Source organism: Rana temporaria, chromosome 2 (genome assembly GCF_905171775.1).
Source record: "Rana temporaria chromosome 2, aRanTem1.1, whole genome shotgun sequence".
Taxonomy (NCBI): Eukaryota; Metazoa; Chordata; class Amphibia; order Anura; family Ranidae; genus Rana; species Rana temporaria.
Genome location: NC_053490.1, coordinates 508,646,239 through 508,669,759, shown reverse-complemented (window position 1 = coordinate 508,669,759; position 23,521 = coordinate 508,646,239). Strand labels below are relative to the sequence as shown.

General features: G+C 44.7%; 1 protein-coding gene across 2 annotated transcripts in view; it reads right to left on the bottom strand.

Moving 5' to 3' along the window:
• CHAF1B (chromatin assembly factor 1 subunit B) overlaps positions 1 to 19,187 on the bottom strand; it is a 50,285-nt gene extending 31,098 nt beyond the window's left edge. Inside the window, exons 1-3 of one of the 2 annotated variants that reach the window (XM_040338953.1) lie at positions 19,085 to 19,187; positions 10,661 to 10,798; positions 1,781 to 1,913 (exon numbers count right to left, since the gene is read on the bottom strand). In XM_040338953.1, coding sequence (XP_040194887.1) covers positions 1,781 to 1,913; positions 10,661 to 10,783 — 256 coding nt within the window. In that variant the 5' untranslated portion in view covers positions 10,784 to 10,798; positions 19,085 to 19,187. The other variant, XM_040338955.1, reaches the window with a different exon arrangement.
• Between the last annotated feature and the right edge of the window lie 4,334 nt (positions 19,188 to 23,521).

The window sequence follows — 23,521 nt, the reverse complement described above, 5'->3', positions numbered from 1 at the left end:
CTACACAGCTCAATTGAGGAACCTTTTGGTACTCTAATCTAGTTGGGCATGTCTGGAATATACTAGGGATACACACAGCAACTTTCTAGTCATTTCTACTACAATCAGTAATTTCCTACCAGCTTTTGCTAGCAAAAATTACCAAAAGCATAAAGGCAACCAGTCATCAATAGCTTCAGGTTGTCTGAGGTTGCCATAAGTTATTTATTTAAAAAATAACCAGACAGTTCCCTGCAATTGAAAGATGGTGCAAAGTGGCTGAAACAGCCATCAAACTGCTATGTGTGTGGCCAGTATTTGGACAGAGCAGGGATGAGGCTTACTGTGTGCGTTTATGGACTTGCACAGCCCGGCTCACAAGAGCGTCTGCATGGGTGCCCCTGCTATAGGTGCACCGAATGGAAATGTTGGTACAGAAACCAAAACTGCAGGATGCACTTGGCCTAAAACTGAAAATAATATATATATTTTTTTTTTTTTTTATTGAATATCATGAATTTAAATGAATACAACAATTTGTTATCGGACATTATTGCCACATTTAAAGCAAGAAAAGCTCAAGAAAAATGCATCCCTTTAAATTCTGTATGTCTTCACATTGGTCTGTTACACTTCCTTTGTGGTGTTAAAAATCTTGGCTGCATTTTTGGTAAAAAAAAAAAAAAAAACCTCTCCTCATTGATAATGTAGCAAAAACACATCAAGAACGCAACCGTGTTAGTTTTTATGTGGTTTAAGTCACATGACCTATGAAAAACACACTATAAGCACAGTAAAATCACAGCAGAATCACAGTAAAATCGCATGTGTTTTCGGTGCCATTATCAGCACCTTTTTGCTCTATCGGCAGAATGCAAAAAACACCCTTTTTGGCCAATGACATTCTGGTGCATCTCTAACAGGGGGCACCAAGAAGGAGCAGCAAGCGTCAGAGGGGGGACTAAAGAAGAGGAGGCAAAGACTACTGCGCTTTAGGAGCGGTGTATACACCGCTCCTAATGCGCTGCAAAGAAGCTGCTAGCAGGACTTTTTCCAACGTCCTGCCAGTGGACCGCTCCAGTGTGAAAGCCCTCAGGTTTTTACACTGGAGTGAATGGAGCGGCTCTTTCAGGGTGCTTTGCAGGCGCTATTTTTAGTGCTATAGCACTTGCAAAGTGCCTCAGTGTGAAAGGGGTCTTATACAGGCATTTGCTCCCACTTCTGGGGATAGATCACTGCATCTGTGGCGATCTACGCCATGTCCGGGACCCCCCAGATGTCTTCTGGGAGACACACAGGACCCAGAAGACAGCAGGGACTAGTCAGGACACATAGCGCGACACGTGCATGCGCAGTAGGGAACCAGGCTGTAAAGCCGCAAAGGCTTCACTTCCTGAATCCCTTAGACCCCTTTCAAACTGGGACGGGGTCGTTGGTAAAGTGCCGCTAGCTTTCACCATTTTTGTTACACGTCTCTGGACTCTTATTAACACCTTTTTGGAAGGAGGTCTTCAGAACTGGGCACAATATTCTAAATGAGGTCTCACTAAAGATCAATAATAGGGAATCAGGACTTCCTTCCTCCTGCTGCTGATCCCTCTAGTGATGCATCTTTGTACAGGAGCACAACAGACTATAATCTCCTTGTGTCGTTTTCTCCTCTCCCAGTGTCAAAACAAAAGTCAAATTCAGGTGCTTGCATTTAATAAAATATACTTCAAGGATCGTTCCTCCTTTTCTAGTTATTGTTTGCTCAAAACATCTGGTAAAAATGACAATTGGAAAGCCATAGAAATCTTACCGTCTCCACCGGAGGCCAAAATTTCACCATTAGGAGAGAAACGAACAACGTTGACAGCTTTGGTGTGCCGCACAAGGCTTGCCAAGAACTCCACAAAACCTGTTCCATCTTTTGCCTTTTCAACCTTCCATATCTAGAGAAATACAAATACACCGAGCTTTATCTTACAAGTGTCCTCTTGCAACTTGTTACTTAAAGCAGAACTATAGGAAAAAAAAAAAGTTTCTTTGTACATACCACAAGGCAAACAAATGAATTACCTCTAATGACGATTCCCCCAGATTACTACAGCATGCTGGAAGAATAGTTTCATTGATGCCGGAGAGTACAGCCAATGCAAGACTTCTGTCACTGAGACAATAAGACCAGAAACTCTCATACACAGAAGTGTCATTTATCCACCTCTCCTCCATTCACAGAATGTGGAGGGAAAAAAAAGGATGAGGGATAAATTACAGAATTGCTTCCTTGTATAAGAGCTGCAGTTCTCAGCCTGTGACGGACGTACTGAGATGGCTGTATGGAGGAGGAGGGTGTTATCTGCAGACAGCCCCTTCCTCTATGAAGAGGAGCATAAAAATATAATATAGATTGCTGCATACTGAAATTTACCTGCAACTTTGCCTTAAAGCGGAGCTCCGCTGTGAAAAAAAAATCTTAAAAGCCAGCAGCTACAAATACGGCAGCTACTGACTTTTAATATTAGGACACTTACCTGTGCTGGAGTCCAGCAACGTCGGCAGCAGACGACGAGCGATCGCTCGTTACTCTGCTGCTCCCACCGCCATCCTCGGTGAGTAAACCAGGAAGTGAAGCATTGCGGCTTCACTGCCCGGTTCCCTACGGCACTTGCGCAAGTCATGCTGCACCGTGCTCACTGGTCCCGTTGTGTTCTGGGAGCCGAGTGTTTCCCAGCCATACAGTCTGCGGAGGAACCGATGTTCTGCCCGCAGACTGTAAAAAACAAAATTTGCACGGATTGAATAGGGAACAAACTTGTCTTTTCTGCAATAAAAAAAAAAAAAACTACTTTTTTTTTGTAAACTTAACTACATGCTGACCGCCCGCTGGCAGAATGGCGCCCCTGTGCAAATCACTGTAGCTGTACGGCGGCCGCTTTAAGGGTTTTTTTCACCTCCTTGCCAGCGCACCGCCTCAGTGTGAAAGCATCCATTGATTTTAATGGGAAGCAGTTTGTGACCTTTTCAGGTGTAGCACAGTGCTATATTTACAAGTTTATATCTGGTGCACACAAAGAGGACCTGTATTTTTGTTGGCTATTGAGGAATACAGGATATTTAAATGAAAAATCTTTAGCGCTGACAGCAATTTTAAAGTGGACTGTAACGGAATGACCCGTGACACCCAAAGCCTTTGTGAGGATGGAGGATACTCCTGTGTCAGCGTCACTGATAACTCTTGGGTCTGAGTCCACTCTGTGCCCTTTGGGCATGGGGTGGCAAGTGAATCATAATTCATGTATTACATGAGATTGGACATCACTGATAGTTCGTATTGCAGGATTTTGAGACACTGCAAGATGTTGGTTAATTGTGACCCCAACCAGTCAATAGTGACTCATCTCTCTGTGAAGACTGTTAATATGTTAAATAAGGCTAGCTTTTGAAAGGCCTTTAATTGTGTGATAACACTGTCTAAAACCTATTGATGCTCAGAGGTGTGAATAGGTGTCAAGCTGTATGCGGAGACGAAACGTCTGCCTAGGGAACTCAGTGGGTGAAGGTGTTTTGTTGTTATGCTGTTAATTAAGGAATGTTTAGTAATTAGGCTTAGTGTGTGATTAGGGGGGTGGAGATCTCATTGTTGCTTTAATGCCTTGTACTGTATAAAAAGCTGAGAAGAAACCATTAAAGTATCATTACATTTGGAACAAGCACAGAGCGGTGTCTCGTCTTGATTCTGGGCAAATGAAATGGGAACGGGTCCTGTCGGTTGGAGTGTCGATAAGCTGTCATGACTGGGATGGAAGGTAACGTGACGTTACATGGACCTTTCCCACCGTTAAAATATTTTAGGTGGATGCAGCTCTGCATGCCAATCATTAAACACCCCTAAGTCACATAAATAATAATAAAAAATCCCCCCCATCAATGCCTTTCTTGGAGATCTTGCATGTGCTGTATGATATATCACCTGATCTGTGGTGGAAAAAAGAAAAAATACCCATTTTCCCGCAATCTTGCAAAAAATGTATAATTTGTTGAGCTGGCAACTTTTTTTTTTAATTGCACCAGGGGATTCTACCTGGGAGGTCATGCATCTGGGAAGAGAGTGCAGGAAGGAGGCAGGTAAGTAGTACTAACTTTATTTAATTGACTAGATAGACTGCATATCAGTTTATTCTCCAGGATAGAGGAAGGTTCACTTACACCAGTTAATCTGCATTGATCAATGCAAACCTAAAGTGTTACTAAACCCAGTTACATGAAAATAGTTCATCCCCTCCCCCCAACAGATTAAAAATCTTTTTACATTAAAATATTGCCACTATACACCTTTTTCGCCGATCTGTATACCACGGTCACATGATAAACTGCACAGTTTCTACAGTGCTGAGAGTTCAGGAAGGAGGAGATTTTCCCTGCAGCCTGTATACATGCCCACATGTGTGATGTCAATATCATGTGACCTGGCAATCTCCGAGAACAAGTAGCTGTTCTTTCTCGCATTAAAGACACAACTGAGCATGTGCAGGTTGGCTACTCTGCCTGTGTTAGCTGGCCTTCCCAAGATAGACATTGCAGGGAGGGGGGAGGTTCTGTGCATACAGGATAAAAACAGCTTTTTTTTTTTTTTTTTTTTTTTTACACAATGCAGAGGACTAACTCACCGCCATGCATTTTAAAATGGAACTTTAGTCAGAAAAATTAAGTCCCGATAGATCACTTCAGGCTGGCCCTATTTACAGGTATAGCAAGTAAAACACTAAAAATAAGTGTCTTTACTGTTTAGAATCCATTACAGTAAAACCTTGGTTTGAGAGTAACTTGGTTTGAGAGCGTTTTGCAAGACAAGCTAAATGTTTTAATAAATTTTGCCTTGATATACAAGCGATGTCTTGATATAAGAGTAGCGTCATGTCACAACTGGGTCAACAAACGTATGTCCCACAAATTAAGGGGAAGGAGGGACAATTAAAAAGGAAGCCAGAAGAGATAGTGGAGGAGTTTGGGAGGTATTATTCCTCTCTATACAATCTGACTCAGCCACAAGCAGACCAGTCAAAAATAGAAGAATATCTCTCAGCAATGGATTTAGCTAGGTTACCATCAATAGCTCAGGCAAGTTTAGACATTCCCTTTTCGATAGAAGAACTAGAAGCAACATTAAAAACTATGAAAGAAGGGAAGGCCCCGGGTCCAGATGGATACACAATCAGATACTATAAAGAGTTTATAAAAATATTGGGAGGGCAGTTAACAGAATTTTTCAATGCAGTGGGTCAGACGGCTAAATTTCCACCAGAGGCTTTATTAGCTCAAATTATAGTTATCCCCAAAGAGGGGAAAGATCCCGCGGAGTGCGGTAGCTATAGGCCGATCTCATTGCTAAACTCGGACTTAAAACTCTTTACGAAGATGTTAGCAAGACGGATCCAAGTATGGTTACCTGAGCTAGTGGACATGGACCAAGTGGGTTTTGTTCCTACCAGGGAGGCAAGAGACGGTACAATAAGGGTTCTTAACCTGGTGCAGTGGGCTAAGGACCGGGACATCCCTTGCGTGTTCCTAAATACTGATGCCGAGAAGGCTTTTGATAGAGTGAATTGGAGGTTCCTGTTCTCTGTGCTGAGGCACGCGGCTCTGGGGGAAAATATGTTAAGATGGATCGGGAGTGTCTATACAGACCCGAGTGCCTCAGTGAGAGTTAACGGGAGGAACTCCAAAACTTTCAAAGTTACAAACGGAACGCGCCAGGGATGTCCCTTGTCGCCATTATTATTTGTGTTATTCCTGGAACCTCTATTAAACAAAATACGTCAAAATCCGGATGTACAGGGTTTACAGATAGGGGGGAGAGGGCACAAAGTAACAGCATTTGCAGATGACTTGCTGTTCACTATATCAAATCCACATGTATCTCTTCCCAATCTCGTCAAAGAAATCGCTAAATTTGGAGAGTTATCCAATTTAAAAATAAACCAGGCAAAATCCGAAGTAATGAGTGTGTCACTGCCATCCCAGAAACAGTCGAGGATACGACAAAATTTTTGTTTTAAGTGGAAGACTGCACTAAAATTTTTGGGTACCCTGATCCCAGCAAACTTAAAAGAAACATTCAAAATAAATTTTCCACCACTTCTTACCTCAATAAGTAGGTTACTTGAAAAATGGCAACATGGATTACATTCATGGTTCGGTAGAAATAATATACTTAAGATGAGCATTTTGCCAAAAATTACGTATTTATTTCAAACACTTCCGATAACGATACCATCGGTATTTATCAGGCAAACGAATGCCCTCCTGATGAATTTCATCTGGGCAGGGAAAAAGGCCAGAATCAAAAAAGAGGTGATGAGGTTGCCCAAGTGTTTTGGGGGGATGGCAGTTCCGGATATTGCCAAATATTATCAAGCGGCTCATTTGACGAGAGTGATAGATTGGTGCAGAAACGGGCAGTATAAAAAGTGAAGTAGGGCATCTTGGTGTTATAAGTTATTGCCAAGTAAGATGAAGAAACACCCCACAATTGGTCCAACGCTGTTAATTGCAGCTAAAATCTGTAAGAACCCAAAATTTTCATCAAAACAATCCCCTTTGTTCCCTATATTAGGGAACCCGGGTTTTGTTCCAGGTACAGAAGGAGGCGGACCCGATCACGTGACGTGCCTCCCTGCCCGTACGAGCTGTCAGCTGGGACGCCGAGCCGTGCTACGGAGCTAGCACCGGACCAGACGACCCTGCCTCTTACCGCACCGCAAGGTAGCGGTGATACGCCTGCAGCCCCAGTGCCGGGTAGGCACTTTTAGAAGTAAGAGGCCATCTAGGCCATTTGTCTCTTGTTTTTTACATATTTTTTATATATACAATAAATTTTAAGCGATAATACACTATTGGCATCTCCATTGCCTTTCTTTTTTCATTTATATCCTATCTGGAATCCCTGGCATTGAGGCTATTATTGATTTCCTGTCCGATGTGCATGCAGGCACAATCCTGCATATGTCTAGCAGACTATTGTTTAACCATAATAGTCCACTAATTCTGGTAAGCACATTTGTTTGCTTCAACACCAATTAGAGGGTGATTAAGAAGACTGGATTTGTTGGTGACGGCTTTCCTTTTTCTTTTTTTGCACATAAAGAATATTCAAGAAAGAAGATTTGTTTTTTCTTTTACATGTTATGCATTGACTGAACACTTATTGGGACCTTTATAAGATTCTGAGGGGTCTTTTTTTGGACACAGAGACTCTTTTTGGAATTTATTATTATATTATTATTATATTTATATTTTATAATAGAAGTCTATTGTATTTAAATCTTCACCCAGCACGCTGGTTTACTATTCAGTAGCACTGAGTGGTTTAGCGCCCTCTACACATTTTTTCAATTATCACAATCAGTATTGTTTTTGAGGTGCAGCTTTTATTTTATTTTCTAATTTTCAATTTAAATTATTATGTTTGGCGCTGAATGTTAATTTTACACAGAAGGAGTAATCTTTAATAAACTAAAAGAAAGGGGCAAGGTACAGGCATCCCATTTTTTGCAAATGGATATGTGGCCATCAATTGAGGCTCTAACAAGGAGAGGAGGGAATTATGAGCTATCCCCTTGGCAAGCACTACAAATAAGTTCCTTCCTAAGATCTCTGGGACATCCATCCAATTTCCGGCGCCAATTAACAAAATTTGAACAATATTGCGACAAGGAGGAATCAATACAAAGAGTGAGTTCAAAGATGTATAGTTTATTGAATGCCCCTCAAGAGGATTTTGAGCTGCCGGGATTGAGGAGATGGGAAAGGGATTTGGGGAGGAATTTCTCACAGTCTCAACGTAAACACATAATTCATTTAGCATTAAATTCCTCAATATCTACGCAAACACAGGAATCAAATTATAAACTATTGACCCAATGGTATTATACACCAGTAAAGTTGCAAAAATTTTCTAAAGATTACTCAGAATACTGTTGGAGATGTGGCTTGGAGCAGGGAACCTTTCTGCACATATTTTGGTCGTGTGTAAAAATAAGAGAATACTGGAAGGAGGTCCAGAGAATCGTTCAGAAATTTACGGAATTTCAGATTCCGGATGATCCAGCCTTTTTTCTGCTCCATAGTTCACAAATCCCAGTACGAGAGTATAAAAAGACGGTAATTTGCCACATGATAAATACAGCCAGAAAGGGGATAACACTACAATGGAGAGACAGTAAACCACCATCCATCGCGAGATGGCTCAACAGAGTAAGAGAGACTGGAGCCATAGAGGACTTGATCCTCTCAGCCCGGAATAAAAGGGAACAATACATAGAAACATGGACGGGATGGAATCAATTTGTAAACACGGAAGAAGGGAAGAGTCTACTGGAGGAGGAGAGCGGGTAGAAAAATACCCTTTTTGGGTAGGAACAAGTTGGGAAGGGTCGAAGGGCTTAACTGGGAGTGGTCCCCTGTCTCCGGCGCGGAAGGGATGGGGGGGGAGGTAGGAGGGAGGGGGGTTTCTCTTTTTTTTTTTGGGGGGGGGGTTTGGGTCTGGGGAGGGGTTAAGTAGGGGGATCATGGAAGGGTAGGGGAAAAGAGGGGTGAGTGGTGTCGGGGGATGATATGGTGGTACTAAGAAATGGGAACGGAAGTTAAGGATAAAAGGCGGAGTGGTATGTGAACAGGGTTAGGGGACGAAAGATTGCTTTTCCTTTTGTTTGGTTTAGTTATTTTAAGTTGTTCGGAACCCCTCTTGTTTTCTTTACCAACCTTACATAAGAGTGTAGTGTGAAAAACTACATATATATGCTGCTGTTCCCATTATATATGTTATGTTAACCTTTTGTGAAACTGTCATATAAAGAAAAAGAGAAATAAAGTACAAATATGAAAAAAAAAAGAAAAAAGAAGAGAGGAGCCTCTAAGTGTAGCAATATAGTTACATTTAATGAAGGTAGATTTAGTAACTTATTGCTACACTTAGAGGTGCCTCTCTTCTCTTTTATACCCTGTAAAAAAAAAATGCTTTGATATAAAAGCGCTTTGGATCACAAGCATGTTTCTGGAACGAATTATGCTCTTAAACCAAGGTTTTACTGTAATACACTGGCTCACCCTGCTCTGCACATGCTCAGTTGCTCTCTATTTTTTGGCACTGTGCCAAAAATTTTGCCGTCAATCTACTGACAGCCTAAAGATCTACTGCTATTCAGAGGCTCTGGGCTTCGGTAAAATGGCGGCCTCCGGCAAGAAGAAACAGGAGCAATGCTGGAGGCAATTTACAGCACACAATCATTATTATAGTGGAATGTACCCCCCTTTTTTTTTTTTTTTAAATCAGCGAGTAGAAGTACTGGTACTTTCGGTCAAGTACTTACAGAGTACCAATTCTTTGCAGTGCGGTTTGAGCCTATTCATTTTGTATGTGCCTAAATCGCACCGCAAAGAATTGCATGCGGTTTCCCCCAGTGGTCCTGTGTGAACCTAGGCTTGTCAGTGATTATAGCCTGGGTTCACACAGGAGCAGTGCGGGGAAACACATGCAATTCAGAGAGGAATCGCATCGCACTCCTGTTCAAATCACATGCGATGATTATTTGCAGTGCGATTTGAGTCCATTCCTTTTGTATGCAAGTATCGGTTTCAGGTATCGGAACATTTTCACAAGTACGAGTACTCATGAAAATACTTGGTAATCATTTTTTTAAGTTATTGGTAAAAATTCCTCTTTAACAACACATCAGAGGACACCTACACAATGCACGCCCACTGGTAGGAAAGGGGGCCAAGGAGGGCATGGGGGGGGGGGGGGGGTGGAAGGGAGAAGACACGTTGGAGCATTGACGGGAGACATTCTTCATTTTCAATAAACTATTTCTCAAAAACCATCTCTTGTTTTTATTTACACTACACTATTTTGGGGTGAATGGGTAGGAGTATAATGTACCCTATTACTCACATTGGGGAGGGGGCAGGATCTGGGGGTCCAAGATTCCGATAAGCCTGCAGCCCCAAAAACCACTGCCCAGAGTTGTCGGGAACAGGCCCTTGTCCCCATAAGCCCCTGTATGTTAAGGACATATTGCCTGGCTCGCTCGTCCCCCCTCCCTTCCTGACCTGCATGCTCGGATAAGGATCTGGTATGAATTATGTGGTGGAATCCCATGCCGTTTTTTCTTTCATGGGGTTTCCCTCAAAATCCATGCCAGATCATTGGGTATGATCTTGGGGAGTAACCCACGCGTGTTTTTTTTTTCCCTTCAATTTGGCGATTCTTTGCAGTGCAATTTGAGCCCATTCATTTTGTACAGCCTCAAATCGCACCGAAATGTATCAGTTTCAGGTATCCAAGCATTTTCACAAGTACGATGCATCCCTAGGAATGTATGTTCCTTGCAAAAGAACAATAATTTTTTACGTTTTTTTTATGGGTAAAGTTCCGCTTTAACACCACATTAGAGGTGCACAATGCACGCCGACTGGTGTGAAAGGGGCGCTAAGGAGGGCCACAGGGACAGCTGTCATACTAGTTCAGCACTAGTATGTATAAGATAATGCATATGGGATTGTATAAGAAATATATATATTTTTCCCCTTTTTAGGTTGAACTAGATGGACTTGTGTCTTTTTTTAACCTATGTACCTAGTTGCTGGGAGGATTACAATGCATTTCCATCTATATCTCCTCAGTGTTGAAGTAACATACCCGCACCGCAGTGTCCACTCCTGCTGATGCCATTCTATTCACTTTACTTGTCCCATGCTGGAAATCAACGCTATAGACGGGCTCACGGTTATGCCAGGAAATCTCACAGGTCTTGACCTTCATTCTAAATGCTGGGACCTGAAAAATAACAGAACAGAAGAAAACATTCGTAAAAACGACCAACAAAGTCACTTTGAGACTGTAGAGTTGTATGACAAGTCGCACTCCATGATTTTCAATAAGTACCATTCACATTTGTGCGACTTCGAAGTAGTCCCTGCACTACTGTGGTCTGAATTTGATGCGACTTGAGGCCCATAGACCTCAACGTTACACAGGCATTGATTCAAGTCTCGGCAAAATCGCGTGACTTTCAGGTCGCACAAGTGTAAAAGGGGCTTTAAAGCGGAGTTCCACCCAAAAATTGAACTTCCGTTGTCCGGATCCCCCCCCCCCCCCCGGTGTCACATTTGGCACCTTTCAGGGGGGGATGGGGGGGGGACGAGCAGATACTTGTCTAATACAGGTATTTGCTCCCACTTCTGGCAAAAGATTGTCGGAGTATCCGTGGCGATCTACGCCATGTCTGGCCCCTCCTCCGTTCCCCGCGCTGCCTTCTGGGAGACACACAGGTCCCAGAAGGCAGCAGGGACCACTCAGAACATGCAGCGCTACTCACGCATGCGCAGTAGGTGACCAGGCTGTGAAGCCACAAGGCTTCCCTTAGGCCCCTTTCACACTGAGGCGGGAGGTGCGGTGGCAGTAGCACCACCATTTTTAGTAGCGCTACACCGTTGGAATTGCGGCGGCATTTGGCCGCTAGCAGTGCGGTTTTACCCCTCGCTAGCGGCCAGAAAAAGGGTTAATACCACCCGCAATTCCAGCGGTATAGCCGCGGTTTCACATTGCTTTCGATGAGAAGGAGTGGTGGAGGAGCGGTAAACACACGCTCTAAAGATGCTGCTAGCAGGACTTTTGGATCGCTCCTGCTAGCGCAGCTGCTATTTAGGGTCGGTTTGCAGGCGCTATTTTTAGCGCAATAGCACCTGCAAACCGCCTCAGTGTGAAAGCGGCCTTACTGATTCCCTTACTAGCAATGCCGGCGCCTCCACCCAGAGCCGAGGGAATGGGTCGGCTTTGGGTGAGGACATCACGGGCGCCCTGGACAGGCAAGTGACCGTATTTTAACTCAGAAGCTGCAGTATTTGTAACTGCTGACTTTTAATAAAAAAAAATTAGGCGGAACTCCGCTTTAAGTACTTAAAATTAATTAAAAAAAAAGAAGACTTGGAATCTCAGTACTGCCTACCAGGACCCCACAATAAATATGTTTCCTTTGCTTACTGTCCTAGTGACAATAATATTACCAGGACAAGAAACCAACAAGAACACACACAACACAACGCTTTACCAACCAGCATTCGGCTGGAGGAGAACCACTTGGCCTTTAGAAGAAAGATCAAAACCCATCTCTTTTGATGACAAAGGAGAAATGGACAACGAGCGCCCAGAGGCGATTTGATTTGCATGTGCTGCGCTATATACGTTTTTCACTCACTCACTCAAAGCGGAACTATACTCACCTTGGCTCCAGCGACACACTTACCTGGGCTTCACGCCTGGCTGCTGATTTTTTCTGGCGGCCGGTTTCCAGGTCTCGATCCACGGTTTGTTTAGTGTGCGGCTCAGGCTCCATCACTATGGGAAGTAGTGTGGGCGATGCTACAACCACTGCAGGAGGGATGGAGCTCCTCCCACCTCCTTTAGTTACTGGAATTAAGAGGAAAGATCCTCGGTGCCGCACATCCACATAACTCCCATGGTGGTATGGGAGAGACAACCCTCAACCTGGGCTCCCGCCAGGCCACGCCCCCAACACATTTCACTCCGCCCACCTGAGCTTAGTCATGGGGATTCCAGGTCTTGATCGCCAGCCGTTTGCATTAGGTGGGGATGACCGCACATGTGTGGGAGTTCAACCAGATTGCGGCATTGCCCATTTTATGCAGTGAACTGTACGAGGGGCGGACAGGCACGTTATGTAACTTTAACATGAAGGATGTCTCTTCTGCATTAAAATTCCTGCCTGTTTTCCCATTTTTCATTTTCGGGTTAGAGTTCCACTTTAAGCAGATAAACGCATAGCTATGTTTATTGCTGCTCTGTATTCCAGCAGCAGATTTCTTTTCACTTCCTGTTTGGTAACAATGCCACTGAAACAGGAAATGAGGGGAGATCTCCCCAACGGGGGCCTCAAACAGGTAATAAGAACCCAGGCAAGAGAGGGAGGGACACTATTGGGGCCCAAACAAATAATCGATTAATCGACAACTAATCGATTATGAAATGAATCGATTACCATTTTCATAATCGATTAATCGGCCAGTAACATAATGGGGTTAAAAAAAAAATTTGCCCTTTATAGTACAAGAAGAGCAAATCTACTGTAAATATTACTTCCACTGTCCCACAGTAAAAGATAAACCCCATATAGTAGCGATTATTTTCTTTTTGTACTAATTTTAGTTTTTTTTAACCCCATTATGTTACTAAACATCTCAGGCCTGGGTCACACCTCTGTGCCTTTTGCAGAAACCCACTACAGTTCATTTACACGGTTTCACATCCGTGATTTTTTTAGCTGCTGCGTATTTGGAAAGGGCAAGGACTTTTTTTTTTTTTTTTTTTTAACGCAAAACGGTGCCATTTTGTTTTTTTGGTTCAATATACTTCAATGGAGAAGCTGCAGAAAGCATTAATGCATTTTTTTTGGCAATTTGTGTTTTTTAATTTGGCCAAAAAAAATTAAAATGTAAATGCAAATCGCAGCAAAATTAATTTTTTTTTTTTTTAAGGTTATTAACCGATTATTTGATTAATCAAAACAATAAATCGGCCAACTAATCGATTATGAAAATAAACCTTAGTTGCTGCCCTCGATACTATTGTAGGAAAGTCCTTTTCCCGCCAAGAACAGGATGGCAAACCCACCTGTACATGATTTTGTGGTCTGGGGGAGGGGTCACGTGCATCGACGGAGACCTGCTCCTGCTGTGATTGGACTCAGCAGGAGACAATCAGCACCCGGCGATCGTTCTAAAGAGAGGCAGAGCGTCACTAATGTAAACAAGACCACCGTTCTGTCAGAAGTGAAGATGGAGATCTTGTGTCTCTGATAAGCAGGAACACGTATCTCTGTCTTTCCCCAGTCAAAGCACCTCCCCCAGTTAGAAAGCACTCCCTAGGACAGCGATGGCAAACCTTGGTGCCCCAGATGTTTTGGAACTACATTTACTATGATGCTCAACTACACTGCAGAGTACATGAGCATCATGGAAACATAGCTCCAAAACATCTGGGGTGCCAAGGTTTGCCATCACTGCCCTAGGAGCACATTTAACCCTTTGATTGCCCCTGGTGTTAACCCCTTCCCTGCCAGCGTCATTAGTACAGTGACAGTGCATGTTTTTAGCACTAATCACTGTATTGGCGTCACTGGGTTAAAAAAAAAAAAAAGGAGCCACCTAGTGTCAGATTTGTGCGCCGCAATGTTGCAGTCCTGCTAAAAATTACAGATCGCCGCCATTACTCGTAAAAACAATAATTAAAAAATTACCGTATTTATCAGCGCATATCGCGCACTATTTTCCCCTTAAAATAAGGGGGAAATCGTGGGTGCGCGATATACGCCGATAGCCGCTTCCCGCGCTCAGTTAGAAATCCTGCGCCGACATATACCAAGTGCAGTTCACTCGGGTACATTCGGCTAGTCTCGGCTTCGCTCGTGCTCACGCATAAACGTCACAGAGCGTGAGCGAAGCCGAGCCTTGCCGAATGTACCGCACTCGGTATATGTCGGCGGAGGCGTTCGAACTGAGCGCGGGAAGCGGGGACTCGACTTGAGGCGCGCGCTGGAGAAGCCAGGAGGACACCATCGAGGCCGCAGACGGACGCCGGACCGGACGATGGACGCTGGGAAGACACCAAAACTGTAAGTAATAAAATCATAACTTTTTTTTTTACAGGAATTTCGGGGGCAACTTTAGGGGTGCGCGGTATACGCGGGAGCGCGTTACACCGCGATAAATACGGTACATAAATCCATCCCCCATTTTGTAGATGCTATAACTTTTGAACAAACCAATCAATATACGCTTATTGCAGGGTTTTTTTATACCAAAAATATGTAGTAGAATACATATTGTCCTCAATTAATGAAGACATTTTTTTTGTTTTACATTTATTTTTTATTGGATACAAAAATGTCAGTAAGGTGTCCGATATGTCAGCCGCAATGTTGCAGTCCTGCTAAAAATCACTGGTCATCGTCATTACTCGTATCAATATATACAATATAAATATGCCATATATTTATTCCCTATTTTGTAGACAGCTTTTGCGCAAACCAATCAATATACGCTTCTTGTGATATTATTTTACATTTTTTTTATTTTTACCAAAAATATGTAGAAGAATAAATATCGGCCAAAACTGTATTCTTTGGGATATTTAATATAGCAAAAAATATTGCTTTATTTATTCAAAATGTTCACTTTTTTTGTATATATTGCGAAAAATATAAAAACTGCAGAGGTGATCAAATACCACCAAAAGAAAGCTCTATTTGGCTTAAACACTCAAGCCCCAGACCATTTGGCTGGCTAAAGACCTGGCCACTTTTTGCGATTCGGCACTGCGTCGCTTTAACTGACAATTGCGCGGTCGTGCGACGTGGCTCCCAAACAAAATTTACGGTTTCCCCCCCCCCCACAAATAGAGTTTTCTTTTGGTGGTATTTGATCACCTGCGTTTTTTTATTTTTTTGCGCTATAAACAAAAATAGAGCGACAATTTTGACAAAAAATTCAATATTTTTAACTTTTTGCTATAATAAATATCCCCCAAAAATATATAAAAAAAAACGTTTTTCCTCAGTTTAGGCCGATACGTATTCTTCTACATATTTTTGGTATAAAAAAAAAAAATTAAAATCGCAATAAGCGTTTGATTCATTTGCGCAAAAGTTATAGCGTCTACAAAATTTTTAATAGTAACGGCGGCGATCAGCGATTCTTATCATGACTGCGACATTATGGCGGACACATCGGACACTTTTGACACCATTGATGCACCGATTACTGTAAAAATGACACGGGCAGTGAAGGGGTTAAGCAGTAGGGGGGCACCAAAGGGGTTAAGTGTGACCTAGGGAGCGCTATTAAAAAGGTTAGGGAGATACGGTGTTATGTATTGTGATGGAGACCTTTCAGGTGTTTGTTAACGCTTTACGAATCTGTGGCGATGCTTCTGTTTTATTGTAATATTCTTTTTCTTTCAATAAAAACTATTGGAATATAAAAAGGTTAGGGAGCGTGGCTTGCCGTGACACGTCACTGATCGATGACAGGGAATAGACGATCAGTGACATGTCAGGGGAAGGATGGAGAGACGTTGTGTTTACACTGACATCTCCCCGTTCTTCAGCTCCATGACATGAACGCAGGACACCGGCGGAGTTCACGGCAGGGTCGTGAGCGCACGGACGGCGGAGCGCAACCACACGGCGGCAATTTAAAGGTGACATATACATATATATGTCTATTAGCGCAGCCGTGCCATTCTGCCGATGTATAAAGTCGTGCGGCGGTCGGCAAGCGGTTAAAATGTACAGCGTCGCACGACCGCGGAATTGTCAGTAAAAGTGACATAAAAAAACAGCCCGTCATGAAGGGGGGGTAAAACTTCAGGGGCTGAAAAAGTTAAAGCGGAGTTCCGCCTAAAATAAATAATTAAAAGTCAGCAGGTACAAATACTGCAGCTGCTGACTTTTATAATAAGGACACTCACCTGTCCAGGGAGCCCGTGATGTCGGCACCCAAACTGTCCCTTGGCTCTGGGTGCAGGCGCCGGCATTGCTTGGAAGGGAATCAGGAAGTGAAGCCTTAGGGCCTCACAGCCTTGATCCCTGCTGTGCATTAACCACTTGAGGACCGCCTAACACCGAAATACGTCGGCAGAATGGCACGGCTGGGCACAGGCACGTACAGGTACGTTGCCCTTTAAGTGCCCAGCCGTGGGTCGCACGCAACCTGGTCCAAAGCTCTGTGACCGCGCGACCCGATCACCGCCGGTGTCCTGCAATCGGGTCACAGGAGCTAAAGAACGGGGAGAGGCGAGTGTAAACACAACTTCCCAGTTCTCTGTGGCTTGTCACTGATCGTCTGTTCCCTGTTATAGGGAACGACGATCAGTGACGTCACGCGTCCTGCCCCATCCCCTACAGCAAGAATCACTGCCTTAGGACACGCTTAACCCTTTTAGCGCCCCCTAGTGGTTAACCCCTTTACTGCAAGTGTCATTTTCACAGTAATCAGTGCATTTTACTAGCACTTTTCACTGTGAAAATGGTCCCAAAAATGTGTCAAAAGTGTCTGCCATAATGTCGCAGTCACAAAAAAAAAAAAAAAAAAAAAAAGCTGATCGCCGCCATTACTAGTAAAAAAAAAAAAAAAAATATTAATAAAAATGACATAAAATGATCCCCTATTTTGTAAACGCTTTAACTTTTGCGCAAACCAATCAATAAACGCTAATTGCGATTTTTTTTTACCAAAAATATGTAGAATACGTATCGGCCTAAACTGAGGAAAACAATTATATATATATATATATAATATTTTTTTTTGGGGGGGGGGGGGGGGATATTTATTATAGCAAAAAGTAAAAAATATTGCATATTTTTCAAAATTGTCGCTCTATTTTTGTTTATAGCGCAAAAAAATAAAAACTGCAGAGGTGATCAAATACCACCAAAAGAAAGTTCCATTTGTGGGGAAAAAAAGGACGCCAATTTTGTTTGGGAGCCACGTCGCACAACGCAGTGACGGATCGCAAAAAGTAGCACGGTCCTTAACCTGCATATTGGTCCGGGTCTTAGCCCTTATTCACACCTAGGCGTTTTGTCGCCTGTAGTGTGACGCCGCAGCAGCCCCGAGACGCTGGAGGAATGAAAACACATTGCCCTCTATGGAGATGGTTCACATCTCCACGCCGTACGCCTGAAAAAAAAGTCCCGGACCTTTTTTTCAGGCGGCTTTCGGCATAGGAGATGTGAACCATCTCCATAGAGGGGGTGAAGCTGCATTCACAATCGCGGTACAAAACGCCGCAAATTGTCGCCGCAATTCGCGGGACAAAACGCTGCGATTTTGTACGCCTAGGTGTGAATGCAGCCTTAAGTGGTTAAGAATGAGCTCAGGCGTGTTCACAACCAGCACGTGCAGAGCCCGCCAGGAAGCTGACACTGCGCATCGCTAATCACAGGTAAGAATGAGCTCAGGCGTGTTCACAGCCAGCACGTTCAGAACCCGCAAACACGCCTGAGCTCATCCTTGCTGTGCGTGTCCCGCTACGCGTCCTGACTGGCCAGAAGACAGATGGGGGGGGGGGTGTCGCTGGACATGGCGTAGATCGCGGCGATCTTTCCCCAGAAGTAGGAGCAAATGTCCATATTACAAAAGTATCTTCTCCCCCCTGAAAGGTGCCAAATGTGACACCGGGGGGACCGGATATGCAGAAGTTCTATTTTTGGGTGGAACTCCGCTTTAAATTCTCTAACAAAATAAATAAAAACCCACAAAAGGTTTTCTGTGTATCCTGTTCCGCATACATCATTACAAGATGGCGGGGCACTCGGATGTGGCGCTCCCCTCAATTGATGTCCCGCTCTGTATATAGGATTTTCTATTATTTATCATACACTACGGGCTTGCTTACGTTGTCGGTCGCGGCAGGTGGTTGCGCCACGTTTTTTACCACCCTTCAAAGCAACTTTCTAGCAAAAAAAAGGAGACGTTTAACACGTAGGAGAGACGTGTCGGAATACATTTGGGAAACAAGTGGTTACGTGTTATCCGCAGCGGAAACCTAACAATGGGGACACCTAAGAGGGGACTTCCTGTTGTGTCTCTGGGACAGGAAGTGAAGGGAAAGTTCCTCCTTGGGACACAGGAGGAGCGTAAAGTCACCTGACAGGGGCTCTAACCCTTCACTGCTCCATCCACCACTACAAATAATGGAGCTTTGTCTGGATATAGAATGGAGGGAGACATGAGGGAGACTGGCAGATATTCATGGAATGTATTCTACACCACCAGAAATGAAGTAATAAGTCACACAGAGCGCCCCCTATGTACAGTCCCGGGGTCCCGACCTTCTCCATATACCGGAATTACCGGGACCCCCTCCCCCACATACATAGAGAACAACCTGCACCCCATCCCTGTCACTTCCCCGTCCGCCCGCCACCACAAACCCCGCACACCCACCTCCCTGTCCCCGGGCCTTGTACGGTACGTGCAGCAGATCCCGGCTGTAGACGCCTCCCCTCCCCCTATTCTTTCCTCTCCCGGTACCGGCACTCACCTCCCCTCCGTGTGTTTGACTGCAGAAACTTTCCCGCCCGCGCCCCTCTCTCTGCTCCTCCCCGGCAGCGGCTGCTACAGCGACATCTGGCGGCGCGGCGGGAGAATTGCAGCGTCTCCATGGCAACCAGGGGGCACTTCAGCTCTAGAGCCCATTCCCTGCGTACATGTTTACTTTTTTCTTTTTTAAACAATTTCTAACGTATAACTAAAGGTCACCATACACTATACAATCTCATTATACAATCACCCTAAGGCTGGGTTCACTCTTATGTGATTTCTGACATTGCAGGTGATTCCAGTGTTGCCAACCTACCAGATTGAAATTTACTGGCACGACACCTGAAATTTACTGGCACGACACCTGAAATTTACTGGCGCAGCCACGTTTTTACTGGCATTTCACAAAAGTTACTAAATTACATTTTTAGGTGCAAATTTCAGTATTTAGGCTACAAACAAGTATGCTAGGCAAATAGCAATGTGATTTAAGGTAGATATTAAGGTAAAAAAAACATATTTTTGTTATTTTCGATATAATAAGGGCAAATTATTTAGTCACATCACCCCCTGCCTTCACCCCCCACTGCAGTGCCACAATCTCCCCCTGTCTCCAATCACCCCCTGCCTCCATCCCCCTCTGCGGTGCCACCAACAACCCCTGTCTCCATCCCCACCCTCTGCTATGCCACTATCCCCCTCTGCGGTGCCACCGACACCCCTGCCTCCAATCACCCCCTGCCACTAACACCCCCTGCCTCCATCCCCCTCTGCGGTGCCACCGCAGCCACCATCACCCCCTGCCTCCAATCTCCATGCGCAGTTCCAAGCCGAACCGATCTCGGCTATTTTTACTGGCATATTTCCGCAACCACGGACATTTACGAACTGGGGAAAAAAGTGCCCGTTTTTACAAACTGTCCGTAAAAATACAGACGGTTGGCAACACTGGGTGATTCGCACCGCATTCCTGTGCACATCACATGCAATGTCTGTGCGATGTGAATTGGCTGAAATCGTATTGTATTCACACTAAAATGGTGTAGGACCCTTTTTTTTTTCTGAACTGGATCGCGTGGGTGGTAAGACCCATGTGATCCGACTCCAAATGATTCCATAGTTCGCGCTGCGTTCTGCGAACCGATTTGGGGGTGTCATTAACTTTATATTGACACTCCCAGCAGTTTGCATATGGCAGTGTGAACTACCTGCGATTCAAATGCAATGTGAGAACTCGCACAGGAATCGCCAGCCTTAGGCTCAGTTTACACTTGTGTGATGCGGGAACCCTGCAAATCCACTCCGGTTTCCCACATCACATCTGAATCGCAGGCAATTCACACTGCGCTCTGCTGTGAGTGTCACTGTCAATATAAAGTTAATGGCACCCCCATTTCCGTTCGCATATCGCAGTGTGAACTGTCAGTTCGGACAGGAACACCCAGTGGCGGCTGGTGCTCAAAATTTTTTGGGGGGTGCAAACTGAAGGAAAAAAAAAACATCAAGCGCAGCCAGCCACTGTGCCCATGAATTGCTGCCACTGTGCCCATCAATTGCCGCCACTGTGCCCCATCAATTGCTGCCAGTGTGCCCCATCAATTGCTGCCAGTGTGCCCCATCAATTGCTGCCACTGCCAGTGTGCCCCATCAATTGCTACCAGTGTGCCCATCAATTGCTGCCACTGTGCCCCATAAATTGCTGCCACTGTGCCCATCAATTGCCGCCACTGTGCCTCATCAATTGCTGCCAGTGTGCCCCATCAATTGCTGCCAGTGTGCCCCATCAATTGCTGCCACTGTGCCCCATCAATTGCTGCCAGTGTGCCCCATCAATTGCTACCAGTGTGCCCATCAATTGCTGCCACTGTGCCCCATAAATTGCTGCCACTGTGCCCATCAATTGCCGCCACTGTGCCTCATCAATTGCTGCCAGTGTGCCCCATCAATTGCTGCCAGTGTGCCCCATCAATTGCTGCCACTGTGCCCCATCAATTGCTGCCAGTGTGGCAATCAATTGCTCTCAGTGTTCCCCATCAATTGCTGCCAGTGTGGCCATCAATTGCTGCCAGTGTTCCCCATCAATTGCTTTCAGTGTGGCCATCAATTGCCGCCACTGTGCCCATCAATTGCTGCCAGTGTGGCAATCAATTGCTCTCAGTGTTCCCCATCAATTGCTGCCAGTGTGGCCATCAATTGCTGCCAGTGTTCCCCATCAATTGCTTTCAGTGTGGCCATCAATTGCCGTCACTGTGCCTCATCAATTGCTGCCAGTGTGCCCCATCAATTGCTGCCACTGTGCCCCATCAAATGCTGCCAGTGTGCCCCCCCTCCCAGGACGTAACCTGTCTTGACGCTGTCCTCCACACTCCGAATCCTCAGCTATGATTGCGGGTTCCCACATCGCATCAGAATTGCAGGCAGTTTACACCGCGCTCTGCAAACTGCTGCAGGTGTCAATATAAAGTTAATGACACCCCCAAATCGGTTTGCAGAACACAATGTGAACTGTGGAATCGGATTGCATAGGTCTGAACACTCACGAGATCCGATTCCAGAGCGGACCAAAAAAAAAGCGCCCTGCACCATTTTGGTGCGAATGCAATGCAATTTCAGCCATACAAACTGTATAGCTAAATTTGCATCGCATGTGATGTGCACAGGAATGCGGTGTGAATCACATGTGGTGTCTGCAACCGCATAAGTGTGAACCCAGCCTTATATGGAATACTTTTTAATTTTTTTTCTCTTTGATATGTTGTGTTTATATGTTTGTATGCGTTCATGGGCATTTACACTGCACTAAATCTGATGTAAATGAGCCCCTCTGGCTGCTTCACAACAACCATTGCATTGCAACTAGGGATGAGCCGAACACCCCCCAGTTCGGTTTGCACCAGAGCATGCGAACAGGCAAAAAATTTGTTCGAACTTCCGAACACCGTTAAAGTCTATGGGACACGAACATGAAAAATCAAAAGTGCTAATTTTAAAGGTTAATATGCACTTTATTGTCCTAAAAAGTGTTTGGGGACCTGGGTCCTGCCCCAGGGGACATGTATGAATGCAAAAAAAAAGTTTTAAAAATGGCCATTTTTTTTCGGGAGCAGTGATTTTAATAATGCTTAAAGTGAAACAATAAAAGTGAAATATTCCTTTAAATTTCATACCTAGGGTGGTGTATAGTATGCCTGTGAAGTACCGCTTGTTTCCCGTGCTTAGAACTGTCTCTGCACAAACTGTCATTTCTGAAGGAAAAAAAGTAATTTAAAACTACTACTTCATGTATTGTCAGTCCCGGCAATACAGAGAAAAGTAATTGAAAAAAATGACATTCAATGACTTGTATCTGTATTGCCGGGACCCGACAATTCATTAATAGCGCGAGTAGTTTTAAATTACTTTTTTTTCCTTCAAAAATGACATTTTGTGCAGGGAACCAAATTTTTTTATCTTTTTTTAAAGTGGGGGGGTCCCCCCAAATTCCATATCAGGCCCTTCTGGTCTGGTATGGATATTAAGGGGAACCCCACGTAATTAAAAGAAAAAAAATGAGGTGGGGTTCCCCCCAAAATATCCATACCAGACCCTTCAGGTCTGGTATGGATTTTAAAGGGAATTCTGCACCAAATTAAAATCTATACCAGACCCTTTATCTGAGCACACAACCTGGCAGGCCGCAGGAAAAGAGGGGGGACGAGAGAGTCCCCCCCCCCCCCGCTGAATCGTGCCAGGCCACATGCCCTCGACATGGGGAGGATGTCCCCATGTTGATGGGGACAAGGGCCTCATCCCCACAACCCTTGCCCGGTGGTTGTGGGGGTCTGTGGGCGGGGGGCTTATTCGGAATCTGGAAGCCCCCTTTAACAAAGGGGACCCCCAGATTCTGCCCCCCCATGTGAATTGATATGGGTTCATTGTACGCCTATCATTTCACAAAAAAAAGAGTCAAATTGTTAAAAACCACACAGACACAGCTTTATAAGTCCTTTATTAAAAAAAAAAAAGATTCCAACGATGTAAATCCACTCTCGATCTCCACTCCAGCGATGAAATCCATTCTCGGTATCCAGCGATGGGTGATTTCCACTCTCCAGCGATGATATTCAGTGAGAAACACGCACACGATCCTCACTCCACTGAAGACACCCCGAGAATGACACGGTGCCAGCCTGTCAGTTCTTATGTCACATGGCCCCGTCCCCCTCTGACGCAAGAGGAAACGCCAGGCTTCCCCAGTGACGTGGATGGGTGGTTTCCGTTGCATCAGAGGGGGGTGGGGTCACCCATTCACGTCACTGGGAAATCCCGGCGTTTCCCCTTGTGTCAGAGGGGGACAGGGTCACATGACGGGCGGCCCCGCCCTCAGCTACATAAGAGCTGTCAGGCTAGCCGCGGTAATTCCCGGGGTGTCTCCGTTAGAGTGAGGATCGTGTGCGTG